General features: G+C 34.5%; 1 protein-coding gene across 1 annotated transcript in view; it reads left to right on the top strand.

The window, feature by feature from the left end:
- LOC136035049 (uncharacterized) overlaps positions 1-16079 on the top strand; it is a 262359-nt gene that overhangs the window by 171484 nt on the left and 74796 nt on the right. Inside the window, exons 23-25 of the mRNA XM_065716648.1 lie at positions 1018-1224; positions 3728-3878; positions 10475-10689. Of these exons, the coding sequence (XP_065572720.1) occupies positions 1018-1224; positions 3728-3878; positions 10475-10689 (573 nt within the window). The remainder of the gene's footprint in view (positions 1-1017; positions 1225-3727; positions 3879-10474; positions 10690-16079) is intronic.

Genomic DNA, 16079 nt, shown 5'->3' with positions numbered 1-16079 from the left:
AAGGTTAAACTTTGTATGCTTTAACTGTAAAACATGGAGACCATATTACTCTCTACCTAGGCCGTGCTATTTCGCCACTCAGTGCGGGGCTTTTTTTTCTCACTCTAAACTAGTCTTAATGGAAATTTTCCTCGTGCGGTAGTCTAATCAAAAGCACTGTTTTTTGTTTTTTTTTAAGGTACAAATCCTATATCTTCTGCTCAATAAATTGTCCCTAATTCATTAAAATAATGAATTTTAATTCATTCAAGCTAAAAAGCTTGAATGAATTCAAGCTTTCAGCTTTCATTCACCCTAATTCATTCAAGCTAAAAAGAAGCTGTAGTAACATTAAATTTTTTTTAAGATTTACCGTTTATGTTGACTATCAAATATGACGTCATTTAAAATATGAACATTAGGCCTCATCAAGAATTTGGTGTCGAAATCACTAAATTATGACGCCTTACCCTGGACAAGCAACTTTTCAGATGAAAGTATCATCTTGTATTTGAAGATCCACTTCTGGCAAAAAAAGAAGTTTTTTCAATTGAAATTAAGGAGCAGCTATAAGACTTAAAACGAACAGAAATTGCTCTGTGTATGGTGGGGATGTCCCCTACTCAATCTCTCAATAGCTAAGCTAATTTTTTGGGGGGTTTAATACAACTTCTCATTCTGAAAACAGTACTTGTGTGTCAGAAGTTGTTTTTAAAGAATTAGGACAAAAGATCAAACTTTAGCGTAAAGAGCAAGGTAATCTTTAGCGTAAAGATTGAGGAGTAGGTAGCCCCTCTAATATGCAGAATAGTTTCTGTTCGTTTTAAGTGTTATTGCTGCTCCTTACTTTCAGTTGCTTTTTTTTATTTCCTATCATTTTTACAACAATGCCAGGAAATCCATCTCCCCCTCCGCGCAATGACTGAAAATAGGGGGGACTTTTGAAAGCTATGAATCTTGTAATAAGAAATAAATCAATAAAATAGTCCATCAAAAACTGAATGTTAAAGCTAGCTTTCAAAAGGTTTTAAATTTTAGGAAGGTAATACCTGTGCCCACATAGCTGCAATCCAAGGCTCAGTCGCAGTGTTACAAGAGCTCATGAATGTAGACAAAGGAGCTGTGACTTCGGCCCGTAATCGTACAAGTGAAGCGACTCCACTTCACTTAGCAGCAGAAGGGGGACATTCTGAAGTTGTTAAAGTTCTGCTTGAATGTGGAGCTTCTTCGTTAGATGAAAATAAGGTTAGAACCAATAATGTGTTTTCTATTTTTCAAATTGCTCATGTTTGAAAATGGTATTTTTCTAAATTCATTGTCCTAAGTAGTATAATGATGATATGACAGAATTCTAAAAGCCAAACTTATTATGACACTATTTCCGTATAAAATCTTCTTTGTCATTGAATCTTAAGTCTTCTTTATAAAAAAAAAAATTTTACTTTTACGCTAAGACTTAACTCATTAGAGTTTAATCCAGTGATACCCAACATGGGACACTGGCCCCACCGGTGGGGCATGGAAATATTTTGGTGGGTCATTTGGCTGGATGTACACCCATTGACTTGCAATACTCTAGAGCCATAATTATAAAAAAAAATTAATGCAAGTGACGTCAGATTTACAAACATTTAAAGAGCAAAACACATACACGAAACGTCATGCATTGTATGAAAGGGGTTGCATACAAAAAAAAATTCATTCGCATAAAACACATCGAGAGGACAACTCGAAAAAAAATACCAGGTTAATGGCCTTTTGAATTTCCTTCAGGTGAATACGCGTTATATTTTGGGCAACAAAATAAAACATCATGTGGGGGGCATCAGGATTTTAGAAATGTCGAGGTGGGACATGGCGCAAAATCGGTTGGGAACCACTAGTTTAACCTTTGAATCAAGGCCCCACCTCTTTTTGAGACTTCCGGCCCCACCTCTTTTTGAAACTTCTGGTTGCCTTATCCCCTATGCTTGCAAAAGCCATCAGTGACTATCCTCTCAAATAGCTGATGCGCTGCTATGAGACGCTGTTCATAATTTTGTGAAACATTTAAAAGAACCAATTGTGCTAAAGGAAAGTTGAAACTTCAAATGAAACTTTCCTATGCTAAACGTTTATTTTCTATAGACTGCACGTATCTTAAGAAACAAATGATCCATCACCTGCCATTCTGGCCTTCGGATTCAGAAGCTGTATAATAGTTTGGATAATTCAAAATGACTTAAAAACCTTTCACTCTGTATCCTATTTGCCCATTTCAGGTTAACATTTGGGGTTTCCGCTTCAGATAGGCCAGCTTTCTGAAATGCAACATTTTTTGCTACTTGAGAAAATGCCATAAGTTTCAATTTATTTTTGATTAAGCCCTCTTCTGATGTTTTAGGACCACTTTTTCGACAAGTTCATTTCTGAGAAAAAAATTATTGATTATTTTTGTCAAAAAAACTTCAGGTTTTACATCTTTGGAGATAGGGGCTTTAACCCACTGGAACAGAGCTATCTCATATGCTGAATGTGATGTAGCTTTCATCAGTAGTACTCTTCTACTTAGGGATATTATGCCCTTTTGGTAAAATTTAGCAAATCTTTTAGGCTAAATAATATAATAGTTAAATTAGAATCTAATAAATTTTATAGATTTGGATCCACCTTCAAAAATTTGACCTTTTGACGGGCATGGTGCTCTATATTAGAGTTTTGATTCCTAAAAGCAATAGTCGCTTTTTAGTTTCAGCTTGGTAACAAACACTGCCACATTCGACTATTGTATTCCATAGTTATAGATAACATTATTAAAATATGCCCTATAGTGCTTATAAAGATGATTTCCGATTTTTGTGTTGAAAATCTACCCATTTTTCTCGCCTGTCTTCACTCTTAATTACACTTATTCATTTGGAGAAAAATATTTCCAGTCTTGTTTAAGCGTTGATAAGAAAAAAAATTAGACGCGTAATCAGTTGCTCTTTCAACTTTTCAATCATAACTCTGAACATGGTTGAAGCATTATCTTCAAGTTTAAAATGAAGTCTCCTCCCTTCCCTCAAAAAAATAGGGAAAACCTATTCCCTCCTATTTGAGCCTAGAGTGACCGATTCTAGTACTTTTTGAGTAATTTAGGGAGGCTTTATGATATATGCATTTTCTGCTTATCAAGAAGCTTAAACAAGTAGCAGAATCATCCAGGATTCTTTTTAACCATTGTCTGGATTCAGGCTAAGTCAACGTGTTTTATGTCCTGTTTAAGCAATTAAACATCTTCTTGTCTCTGGTTGCATGTTATCTTTATCCACGCTTAGATCATGTACAACATGAGCATCTAACATGTTTTTGATTAAGACTGGTTGGGACGAATACAAATTTCACAGGTGGAAAAAGACACTGCTTGTTATACTTTGGAAAACAACACTTCATGATGCTTGTTATAAAACCATGTTGTTAAGAAACCGCTTAGAAAGCTTGTTAATTAACTTGATGCTGTTAAGTAACCACTTATCGTACTTTAAAAACCAACACTTTAATGCTTTTTATAAAACCATATTGTTAATAAACCGCTTAGAAAGCTTGTTAAGAAAACTAATGCTTTTAAAAAACTGCTTGTTATACTTTGGAAACCAGCACCTTATAATGCTTTTTATAGTTTCATATGTGGAGTAAGGATGTATCTATCAAGTGACGACGGACATCGGTTGTTTTGATTTAGATCCTTAGTTTAAGGTCAATCAATCTGACAAATATTTCCTCGTAGATTGGTTTCACAGCTGTTCATATAGCCGCTATGTACGGTCATGCTCAAGTCTTGGACATACTAAGAAAATCTAATCCTGCATCCCTCAAATCTCATTCCAGGAAAAATGGCTTAACAGCATTGCATGTAGCTGCATGCTATGGACAGCCAGGTAAGAACTGTCTTGATTAGTATTAAGTATTGGAATTAGATAGAGAAATTTAGAATAGTTTGAGAAGCATGTGCTCGTATACTTTTCGTCTATTTAGTTTTCTTAACCCTCCATCCCTCCCTCCCAAAATAATTTTCTGCAGTTACGCAGTCCATAGTTCTAATTGAAAACCGTTCTGATAAATGGGGGGCAGGAGAGGAAATGAATAAGTGAATGAACGGGGTTCCTGTTTCTGAGCAAAAAGGTGACAAACACAGTAATAATAAATCAATAAAAAAGATGAAATATAAACGATAAATAAATTGCAGCATATTTGTACTGACAAAAAAATAAAATACAAAACATCCTGTGTGATATTATGGAAAAAATGACCTTTCTCATAAATAGTATTGCATAAATATTTCCATGTAAATTTGTCTCGAAAATTTATGCATTAAAAAAAATATATGCTGATGTGTTTTAATTAGAGAATATAATATTGAAGTTTTATTTTAAGAAAAAAAGTACGTTTTCGTATAAATACAGTTTGAACAACGATATGGTTTAAAAAAGTTATATTATAATGCCATCTTGATTAAAGGCTGAAAAACCAAAAAATGGGCACCAGAAGAGCTGAAAAGCAAGAAAGAAGAATGATGAGAAGAAAAGTAGGGAATAAAAAGGGCAACTTAGAACGTAAAGAAAGCAAGTGAAAGCCAAAAATATGTGAAAACAAGAAAGCCCAAAAAGGACCACCGCGGGTGTAGAGAAAACAAAAGAAAGTCAAGAGGATGTTAAAAAAGTATGCCAAAAGTAAGACTACCACTTCAGTCACTTTTTGGGAAACTCCGAGCTGCATTTTTCACAAAGATGGGATTCAATACAAAGAGGAGGACAAAGTTAAAGTCCAAAAACTATCTAAAGCGTGTGGTTTCTGCAAAGCCTAACCGTATGTTAAGGATCCTGCTGGTGTATGCTGCTACGGAGGCTTAATTAGTCTACCAATTTTCAAAGAGGTTCCCCAACCATTAAAGAACTTCTAGAATCAGGAAACTAAGTTTTTAAGACTTTGAACTCTTTTGAATCCCTGATTATGAACTGCGATAAAAAACTAGAGTTGCTGCTAGATTAAATATAAATTTGAATCACCAAAAATGTGCCATTAGACCAGGTTAACCGTCAGACCTATCTATACAAATAAGTTTTTGAAATAGTCATTGTTAGATAGTGCAAGAGGATACGTTTATTAGAGACTTTCCTCCTTAATACTGGCCCGACTTTTCAAAATTTCATGGCAACGAACCGCAATTAAAGAGCAAATTGTGCCAATAGTAGGGTAACAGAAACTCTAAAAAAATAAAATTCTGATAATGATATGAACAAGTAACCGAAAATTCCTCTAGTCTAAAGCTACAATGCACAATAAAAGTCCCAAACTCAAGGAAATTCCAATAATTTTGGAAAAAAGAGGGGAAATACCCCTTCCCACTTGATAATGGGTGTGATCCTCTTACAAAATTACACCCTCAAATTTAGCACATGAACTCTATTACCGAGGTTTCATACCTCTAGCTAGAAAAATACGGAAACGTGTATTTTTTTTTAGAAGGATGGTCACAGATTTGTCTTCATTTGATTTTCATGTGTATTTCCCTAATTGTTACTGTGCAGAGCAAGTGGTCCTAAAATATTGGAAGAAAGCTCATTCAAACATAAATCAGAAATTCTAGTGCCCTTTTTAACTAGCTCAAGAGATCACGCTACATCAAACTGATGTTTCTGCCTTTTTGGCGTAAAACAACAATTTTAGCTCAAAAAGGGGAGGTAATATCTAAGATAGCTAATATTTAATCTATCTATATATATAAAAATAAGTTGTCTGTCTGTGGATCTGTGGATCAGGTGACGTCATGTTTCTGTGTCGGCTGACGTCATGAAATTAGTTGTCAGGTGACGTCATGTTTCTGTGTCGGCTGACGTCATGAAATTAGTTGTCGTCATTTTTGCTTTGACGGTGACGTCATTCAAGTTATATAAGACATATGTTCACGTAGAAATCTATTAATGTTTAAGTTTACAATGACTGATGAAGATGCTCAAAGAGTCTATGCCAAAAAACTTGCTGCTGATAGTTCCTCGGCACGCTTTCTTTTCTGACTTTCTCTATCACCAGCAAGTTTTTTGGCATAGACTCTTTGAGCATCTTCATCAGTCATTGTAAACTTAAACATTAATAGATTTCTACGTGAACATATGTCTTATATAACTTGAATGACGTCACCGTCAAAGCAAAAATGACGGCAACTAATTTCATGACTTAATTTCAGAACTTAATTTCTGTGTTGACTGACGTCATGAAATTAGTTGTCGTCATTTTTGTTATGACGATGCTTAGTATATTGTAAAACACATTAATTTGGTTAATAATATACCATTTAAAACACCAAAATGAACATGCTGGAGTAGTCACTCGGTGAGAGAGGGTGTCAGAACGGAGAATGAAGGTCCCAGGTTCAAATCCTGGTTAGGCTAAAAAAGGTAAAAATCTAAAAACTAAAAAAAAACTGAAAAAACTAAAAAAGGCAAAAACTACAAAAAAAAACTAAAAACTAATAAAAAAAATAAAAAAGTTAAAAACTAAAAAAAAAGTAAAAAGAAAAAACGAAAAAAAACTAAAAAAGCTAAAAAAAAAAGGTAAAAACAAATAACAAACTGAAAAGAAAAAAAGGAATAAAACTAAAAAAATTTTCATCTAAAAAACTAAAAAAAAACTAAAAAAGGTAAAAACTAAAAGAACTAAAAAGAAAAAAAAACTAAAAAAAGGAAAAAACTGAAAAATAAAGGAGAAAAAGAAAACTAAAAAAATAAAAATAAAAATAAAAAAACTAAAAAGATAAAAACTTCAAAAAAAAACTAAAAAGAAAAAAGAAAAAAACTAAAAAACCTAAAAAAAGGTAGAGAAATCAGAGACTGGGACACCGGGACACAAATGACGACCGGGACACAGGGAATATAAATGACGACCGGGACACGGGGACATAACTACAAAGGGGACGCCGGGGTGCACAGGGGGATATATAAATGACGATAGCGACTCAGGAAATGGTTTTTGCAACTGAAAGTAAGGTACAATATTAAATTTTAAAACCAAGAGAAATTGTTATGTATATAATATGGTTTTTCCTCCTCAGTACCTCACTCTTTAAGCAAAGTTGTTTTTTAGAACTTTCAAAAAAGCTTATTATTCTAATGGTTATTTTTAAATAATTGGAACAAAAAGTCCAACTTTAGCGTAAAGAGCGAGGTTTTAAGGAGGGGATTACCCCCTCATGTAGGTAAAAATTTCTGTTCGTTTTAAGTTTTAATTTACTCCTTACTTTTAGTTGGTAAATCTTGATTTTTTTTGTTTTTTATTTTACTTAATTTATCAAACAGTTCGTGGTAACGAACTGTAGTAAGGAGCGACCCGGCTCAATAGTAACCAAAACTCAAAAAAATGGAATTTTGGTACCAATAGCTACATCAAAAGAATCGTATTTTAATGCTGGTTTTAAATATATAAGTTTCATCAAGTTTAGTCTTACCCATCAAAAGTTACGAGCCTGAGAAAATTTGCGTTATTTTAGAAAATAGGGGGAAACGCCCCCTAAAAGTCGTAGAATCTTAACGAAAATCACACCATCAGATTCAGCGTATCAGAGAACCCTACTGTAGAAGTTTCGAGCTCCTATCTACAAAAATGTGGAATTTTGCATTTTTTGCCAGAAGGCAGATCACGGATGCGTGTTTATTTGTTTTTTTGTTTTTTTTTTGTTTTTTTTTTCTTTTTCCCAAGGGTGATCGTATCGACCCAGTTGTCCTAGAATGTTGCAAGAGGGCTCATTCTAACGGAAATGAAAAGTTCTAGTGCCTTTTTTAAGTGACCAAAAAAATTGGAGGGCACCTAGGCCCCCTCCCACGCTAATTATTTTCGCAAAGTCAACGGATCAAAATTCTGAGATAGCCATTTTATTCATCGTAGTCGAAAAACCTTATAACTATGTCTTTGGGGACGACTTACTCCCCCACAGTCCCCGTGGGAGGGGCAACAAGTTACAAACTTTGACCTGTGCTTACATATAGTAATGGTTATTGGGAAGTATACAGGCGTTTTCAGGAGGATTTTTTTGGTTTGGGGGAGGGGTTGAGAAGAGGGGGGTATGCTGGGGGAACTTTCCTTCGAGAATTCGTAATGGGAGAAGAAAATTTCCATGAAGGGAGAGCAGGATTTACTAGCATTATTTAAAAAAAAAAAACAATTAAAAAATAAAAGTGAAAAAGCTTTTTCAGCTGGAAGTAAGGAACAGCAATAAAACTTAAAACAAACAGAAATTATTACCCATATGAGGGGCTCACCTCTTTCTAATACCTCGCTCTTTACGCTAAAGTATTTTCAGTAATTTCAACTACTTATTCTACGGCTTTTGTGATTCAGGGGGTCATTCTTAATGAATTGGGATAAAATTTAAGCTTTAGTGTAAAGAGCGAGGTACTGACGATGGGGAGAATCCCCTCATATATGTAATAAAAACATGAGAATACAGAAGTTCTTTACGTAAGCTAATTTATAAGTTACGCAAATCTTTTACCAATAAAAAGATTCGTAAAAAATTAAAAGTTCTAGTTGCCTTTTTAATTAACCAAAAAATCGGGGGGCAACTAGGCTTCGTCCCCCGCTCTTTTTTTCTCAAAATTATTCGATCAAAATTATGAGAAAGCCATTGAGCCAAAAAAAAAATATACAAATTTCGTTTTGATTATTCCTCTGCGGAGAGCCAAAATCAAAACATGCATTGATTCAAAAACGTTCAGAAATTAAATAAAAAAAAACAAGTTTTTTTAACTGAAAGTAAGGAGCGACATTAAAACTTAAAACACACAGAAATTACTTCGTATATGAAAGAGGCTGCTTCCTCATCAACGCCCCGCTCTTTACGCTAAAGTTTTTTACTGTTTTAAAAAGAAGAATTGAGAGAAAGAGTCAAACTTTAGCGTAAAGAGCGGGGCGTTGATGAGGAAGCAGCCTCTTTCATATACGAAGTAATTTCTGTGCGTTTTAAGTTTTAATGTCGCTCCTTACTTTCAGTTAAAAAAAACTTGTTTTTTTTTATTTAATTCTTAAAAGATGCATGTAGCCCATATAAAATCAACGATAATTGTAGATCAATATTCTACAGTTCTATTTAACTAGGTTAGTTCATTTCAGGCTTCAGGAAAACACCTGCAGCTATTATCGAGGAGGGTTGATTGTTTTGTGTGTTATTGTGTGTCTGTGTATGGGAGGGATGATGTATTAGAAAGTGTTTTTAGACCCAAAGCTTTATTAGAAAGTATTTTTAGACCCAATGCTTCAAAGTTTCAACGGGCTTTCAGATGAATACACAAGGATAGGGAGGGGGTAAACATTCCCCCTGATATCCCCTCATTCCGAGGATTATTTGGAGCATGGACAAGTCTGTAATAGAAGTGTTGCACGGCAACTGCTCCACTTTTATTACAAAATTAATTTAAATGTAACGTATAAGATTACATTCATAAGTTTCTCAGCGCAGAAGTGGGGCTTGGGGTGTCACCTATAAATAAGATCTGTGTAAAGAACTCCCTTGAATGCTGTGAGAATGATGACTCTAAGATTATGTTTATAAATTAGCCTCCCCACCCCTGAAAAGTATTTTAATGAGTAGGTTCATTAAAATCCTCTTTTTCGGGAGGATTATAATTCGGGGATTATTGAAGCGCTGTTATACTAATATAAAACTTTATTTAAAATTTGGAATTGAGGGAGTAAAGGGTAACAGCCTCCCTTAAACTTAATAAAGCCCTGAATCAAACAGTTCATAGTAATGAACTATTAGTAAAGAGCGACCCTTGACAGCAAGTACTAAAACTCTAAAAAAGGAAGTTTTCATTACAATATATGGATCAACAGAATGTACTATTTATATTCATTTTAGGTATGCAAAAATTGATTAATTGGAAGTTTTAGTATCAAATCTATTAGGAAATAAGAATAAATCTCTGAAAAAAAAATCATGGTGCTTAAATTTTGTACAATTTATCCTGTATACTTCATAAGTTGCTCTCATTTCTCAATCTTTCTACTGCCTTTTGTGGCTTATATTTTGTTTTTAGTTATTTTTTTTCTTGCTGAAGTCTTTTCTGAGTTGAGTATACGTACTAAAAGTGTTTTGACAAATATATTTTACCAGCCAAATTGAAAAGTAGTGGGCAAAATATTACTTTTTTTGACCTTCCATATCTCCTGCCCTCGAAAAAACCTCTCATACCCCTCCTTCTAAATTAGATTTAGACGTTTACACTGGCACTTTAGGCTATTTTGAGACTGACAGAAAATAAGTGACAACGTTGAATATCTGATCTTAAATCATAAACTTGTGTGAGTATTTTTAAGCTTGTTTTTTAGTTGTGTAATTTTTTTAATTTTTGGAAATATTATTATTTTTTTTTATGCTCTTGGATGTGTAATAATAATATTGTTTGAACTAAAGCGTTTAATTTTTGATGATGATAATGGTTGGAACATAATAACTGCATATTAACATGTTCATTATTTGTAGATACTGTAAGAGACTTATTATCACAAGTTCCCGCTGGAACTAGGTCAGAAGTTCCAAATCATTTGATTCTCGCAAGTGTTCCTGTTCTGAAAGAGTTGGATGGAGAGTCGGGCTTGACACCCCTTCATCTTGCAGCATACTCTGGTGATGAAAATGTTGTCCGACTGCTATTGAATTCACCTGGAGTGTCGGTTGACTCACCTTCAAATCAGCATGTGAGTGCCATAACCTAAAATATTTTCCTTTATTACTTGTCTATAGGCTTTCTTGTATCTTTCAATTTTAGTTTTCAAGTTTAAAATAGAAAATGTATTGAATTATTTTTACTTTAAAAAAAAGATGACAATTAGCTAAATCAGTTGCAACATTAGAAATAAAACTTGAGTCGCTAAACATGCACGATATTAAACGCTCAGAGAGCTTGGCTAGGAACAAATCAAAATGATCAAGCAGTTCCTAATAAATGAAAAGGGGGATTTGACCCTAACATATACAAATTAAATTTGAAGTTATGCCTATTTTTCAAAAAATGAGAGAAAATATGCAAAAAAAAATCGTGTGATTTTAGTGAAAATTACACTCTTAAATTCGGCATACCAGAGAGCCCTGTTGTAGGGGTTCCAAGCACCTGTCAACAAAAATGTCAAATCCTGTATCTTTTCTGTGAAGGATTGGATTGTTTCGGATACGTGTATAGCCGTTTTTTTTTTGTTTTTTTTTCTTTTCTTTTTCAAATAGCGGCTTTCATCGAACCAATAGTCCAATGATTTCGGAGACCAGCTCATTAGTAAGTAATCTGAAAGCTCTAATGCTCTTTTTAGCAGCAAAGTGGCTTTTTACTATTCTATTGCACGAATCGACAAATTTAGACCAAAAGCTGGCAAAGGGTGACAAAATAGTTAATCGGATTAAAATTATCGGAAAACAATATACTGAGTTTTCTGTTTTCAGAGGCAGTAATTCAGCGTGTTGGAGTATTCGTTCCTGAAGATGTACAAAGTCGATACAAAATAAGTGGTTAATATAGATGTTTTTGATATAAATTGTCTTTAACAAAGTGCATTTCTTTGAACTTCGATAAGGTTATGTACAAAGGTGAATACTGGGGTGTCAACCATTACAGAAGAGGGCAATGGAGCTTTGTATGGGGGGAAGGAAGTGGAGTGCATGAAGCCTCAAAAAGTGCAAATTTATGGGCAAATTTTTCAATTCTTTACGAGCCTTTAAAATAAATATAGAGAAAATTTATTTTTTTGTTTGTTGTTGTTGTTTCGTCGTGTTTTTTATTAAGAGGGGTAGGGAGTAGAAATTTGTCTCTAATCCCCTGTAGTTGTTGGGTACCCTCTGAATTTACAAAAGATATAAAAAGGTTTTGCCAAATTAGAAATACTTAGATTTTAGCAGTTAATGCTTAACAGATTCGGATTTGGGCCATTTTAAATTGAATGGCCCAAATACAACGTCTATTTAGCCGTTTTCTCTCAAAGCAAAGAAACTCTAACTTTTTCTTCTTTTTCCCTCTCTCTCTCTCACTCTCTGTTTCTTTTTATCCTTAAGAGAAATTTACTTGACAAAGAGCCTAGTATATTTTCATACAGTAAATTAAATAATTAATAAGCTTTTTTCAAAGGATAATAAAGAATATATTACAATACTAACCGGTAATTCCTCTGATACACTCTGGTAATTCCTCGACACGCAATATTTTTTTACTTTCTCTTTCAGCCGCAAGCTAGGTTTTGTGTTGCCCTTGTAATACATCGACACGCTTTCTTTTGGTAATTTCTCTCTGAGCCGCAAGCCTAACCCCCCTCCCCCCTTCTAAAGCAACACGTATGCAAGGTGATAATTTTTAACTGTTTAAAACTAGTAGATATGCAACATTCTTCGCAGTCCCATTGTCTGTGCATATAAATAATTTAATACAGTATGTTGCATTGTACATGCAACATATAATTGTCCATGGGAAAAACAATCCGTATTAAGATCTATACCGCATTTTACCGCTGCTATACCGCATGTCTATGCTGCATTTTTCTATGATTGCCATTGAGCTTTGTTGATGGCTATGGCAAATGCTAATCAAATTAAGAATTGCAATCTTTTAAAGTGAAAAGGCAGATCCGTAGGAATCATTGGAATGCAAGGAATAAGAACAGCCAAACCCTCGGAAGGCCCTGTCAAGATTGTTGCCTCTATTACGTTTTCCATTGTTGTTTTTTTACGGCAAGTCACGTGCCGTTGCAAAGCTTTGGTGGGTTAATATTTCGCAACAGTATTATTGGTATGCCTAGAGATCCCGTGGAGATCCAGGGAATTTAAAAATTCTGATGGATAGTTAACCGCTGCATTTGATTCTAGAACTGTGTCGACTGACTTGTAAATGACTGCCTGGTCTCAAATCTTGGTCAGAATAATATTGTATATTTCGTGGATGTCTTTGTTCTTGGCTGCCAGAAGCGCTCGTTCACTTAGCCATTTATGATTTTTATAATTGGTTAGAATATTCGGAAATACCTTTTCAACCATATCATTTTTGGACGTCACTAAATTACAGAATTCAGGAGGCAGTTGTATACGTCCTGAAATTCAGTCAACTGGGAGCTTTCCGTTCCCAATTGCCAGCAATTGATCTGAAATATTTCAGCAGAGTGATCGTTTTGCAATCGGACACGCAGATTTATAGTTAATTTTAGTGTATTTACGTGTACCCATAAATCAGAATTTGTAAGGCAAGCATTCATTTCGTCTGCAGCTGTCGATCTAGGAATAACAGGTAACGTTTGCCTGGAATCTCCCGCAAGCAATAATAATGTGCTGCCAAAGGGTTTGAAATTTCCTCGTAAATCTTCTAATGGTCGGTCAAGAGCCTCGAGCGATTTTTTTGTGCGCCATTGTGCACTCGTCCCAAACAATAAGTTTGCATTGTTGCAATACTTTACCCATCCCAGATGATTTGGAAATGTTGCACGTGGGTTTTTTTAGTTTTTAGTTGGGTTTTTAGTTTTTTTTTTCTTTTTAGATTTTAATTTCAGTTTTTTCTTTTTTTTTTAGTTTTTTCCTTTTTTAGTTTATTTTAGTTTTTTTTTCTTTTTTCAGTTTTCTTTTTATAAAATATAGTTTTTAATTCTTTTAAGTTTTTTTGGTTAGTTTTTTTATATATTGACGTCATACTTAGTGACAGACAGACGCACAGACACTACATCTATATATATATATATATAAACTAGCTATAAAAACTTTATAAAACTATATATATATATATATAAAAACACCTAGTTGGTGGGGGCGCTTCAGGTTTATCGACTCTTGAACATGCAACATATAATTGTCCATGGGAAAAACAATCTGTATTCAGATCTATACCTCATTAATCTAATGATTGCCCTTGAGCTTTGTTGATGGTGATTGCTAATCGAATATTCCCTGTGTCCCTGTCGTCATTTATATATCCCCCTTTGCCCCCTGGTGTCCCCATTGTTGTTGTTTCCCTGTGTCCCGGTAATCATTTGTGTCCCGGTGTCCCAGTCTGTAATTTCTCTTTGAGTGTCGCGGTCGTCATTTATATTACCTGTATATATATATATATATATATATATATATATATATATATATATATATATATATATATATATATATATATATATATATATATATATATATATCTATATATATATCTATATATATATAAATAAGTTGTCTGTCTGTGTGTCTGTCTGTGGATCAGGTGACGTCATGTTTCTGTGTTGACTGACGTCATGTCCGAAGATATACTCCATCGAAAACAGTTACAGACGTCAGATATGACTTTTGATTTTACATCAGAAATTTATAACTACACTTTAGTTGTTATAGAAGATTTGTGCGTACGTATGGCAAACAAACCTCTTCAGGATTTGGGAATGCCTTCACCTAACCGTATCGCTGCTGTTTCGACATGTTTAGAATTGGATCGTGAACAAAGTTACAGTACGAGTAATCTATTGTCGTATGTACAAAATAACATTTCCAAGTTAACGTCGGAACAAAAAGACATTTATGATACGATAATGCATTGTGTCGATAACAACGTTGGAGAAATTTTCTTTTTGGATGCGCCAGGAGTTACTGGTAAAACGTTTGTGATAAAACTGATTCTGGCATCAATTCGATCAAAAAATGATATAGCGTTGGCAATTGCGTCGTCCGGAATAGCCGCAACATTGCTGCCTGGTGGAAGAACTGCTCATTCCGCTTTGAAATTGCCTCTGAACTTGCATTCTACAGAAACTCCCACGTGCAATATTTCCAAATCATCTTGGATGGGTAAAGTATTGCAGCAATGCAAACTTATTATTTGGGATGAGTGCACAATGGCACACAAAAAATCGCTCGAGGCTCTGGATCAATGCTTGAAAGATTTGCGAGGGAAGTCGAAACCCTTTGGCAGCACATTAATATTGCTTGCGGGAGATTTCAGGCAAACATTACCTATAATACCTAGATCAACTCCTGCAGACGAAATGAATGCTTGCCTGAAAAATTCTAATTTATGGGCACACGTAAAAATATTAAAATTAACTACAAATATGCGTGTCCGATTGCAAAACGATGACTCTGGTCAAACATTTTCAGATCAATTGCTGGCAATGGGAAACGGAAAGCTCCCAGTAGACTCAATTTCAGGACGTATAAAACTACCTGCTGATTTCTGTAATTTAGTGACGTCCAAAAACGAATTGATTGAAAAAGTATTTCCGAATATTCTAAAAAATTATAAAAATAATAAATGGCTAAGTGAAAGAGCGATTCTCGCACCCAAAAATATAGACGTCCACGAAATCAACAATATTGTTTTAATACTTTTAAGAAATATAAACCCACCAAAGCTTTGCAATGGCACTCGACTTGCCGTAAAAAACCAATGGAAAACCTAATAGAGGCCACAATCTTGACAGGGCCTTTTGAGGGTGAGGCTGTTCTTATTCCTCGCATTCCCATGATTCCAACGGATCTGCCTTTTCAATTTAAAAGATTGCAATTCCCAATTCGATTAGCATTTGCAACCACCATCAACAAAGCTCAAGGGCAATCACTAGAAAAATGCGGTATAGATCTTAATACAGATTGCTTTACCAATGTACAATTGTATGTTGCATCTTTGAGGGTCGGTAAACCTGACAATCTATTTATACGCACAGACAATGGGACAGCGAAGACTGTTGTATATTCACAAGTTTTACGTAGTTAATTTGTATTGTATCTATCTATCTATCTATCTATATAAAAAAGAGTTGTGTGTATGCATGTTTGTTTGTTTGTAAAAAGAGCGTTTGCATATGACGTCATTATTAGTACATACGGCTTTGTATATGGACAGACAATAGGAAAGCCAAGAATGTTGTATATTCGCAATTTTTACGTAGTTTGAAACACATATATAAATCTATCTATATTCACAGGTGGGACACAGGGACACAACTACAATGGCGCGTAACTAATATGGCGCGTAACGACTTACGCGCGCGGGGCGCTTGGGGGGCGCGAAGCGCCCCACCAACTAGCTGTTGGGGTGGCGCCTATCTATCTATCTATCTATATAAAAACGAGTTGTGTGTATGCATGT

The sequence above is a fragment of the Artemia franciscana genome, chromosome 2, assembly GCF_032884065.1.
Source record: "Artemia franciscana chromosome 2, ASM3288406v1, whole genome shotgun sequence".
NCBI classification, from domain to species: Eukaryota; Metazoa; Arthropoda; class Branchiopoda; order Anostraca; family Artemiidae; genus Artemia; species Artemia franciscana.
Note: the sequence above shows the minus strand (reverse complement) of the source record. Positions and strands in the feature narration are given on the sequence as shown.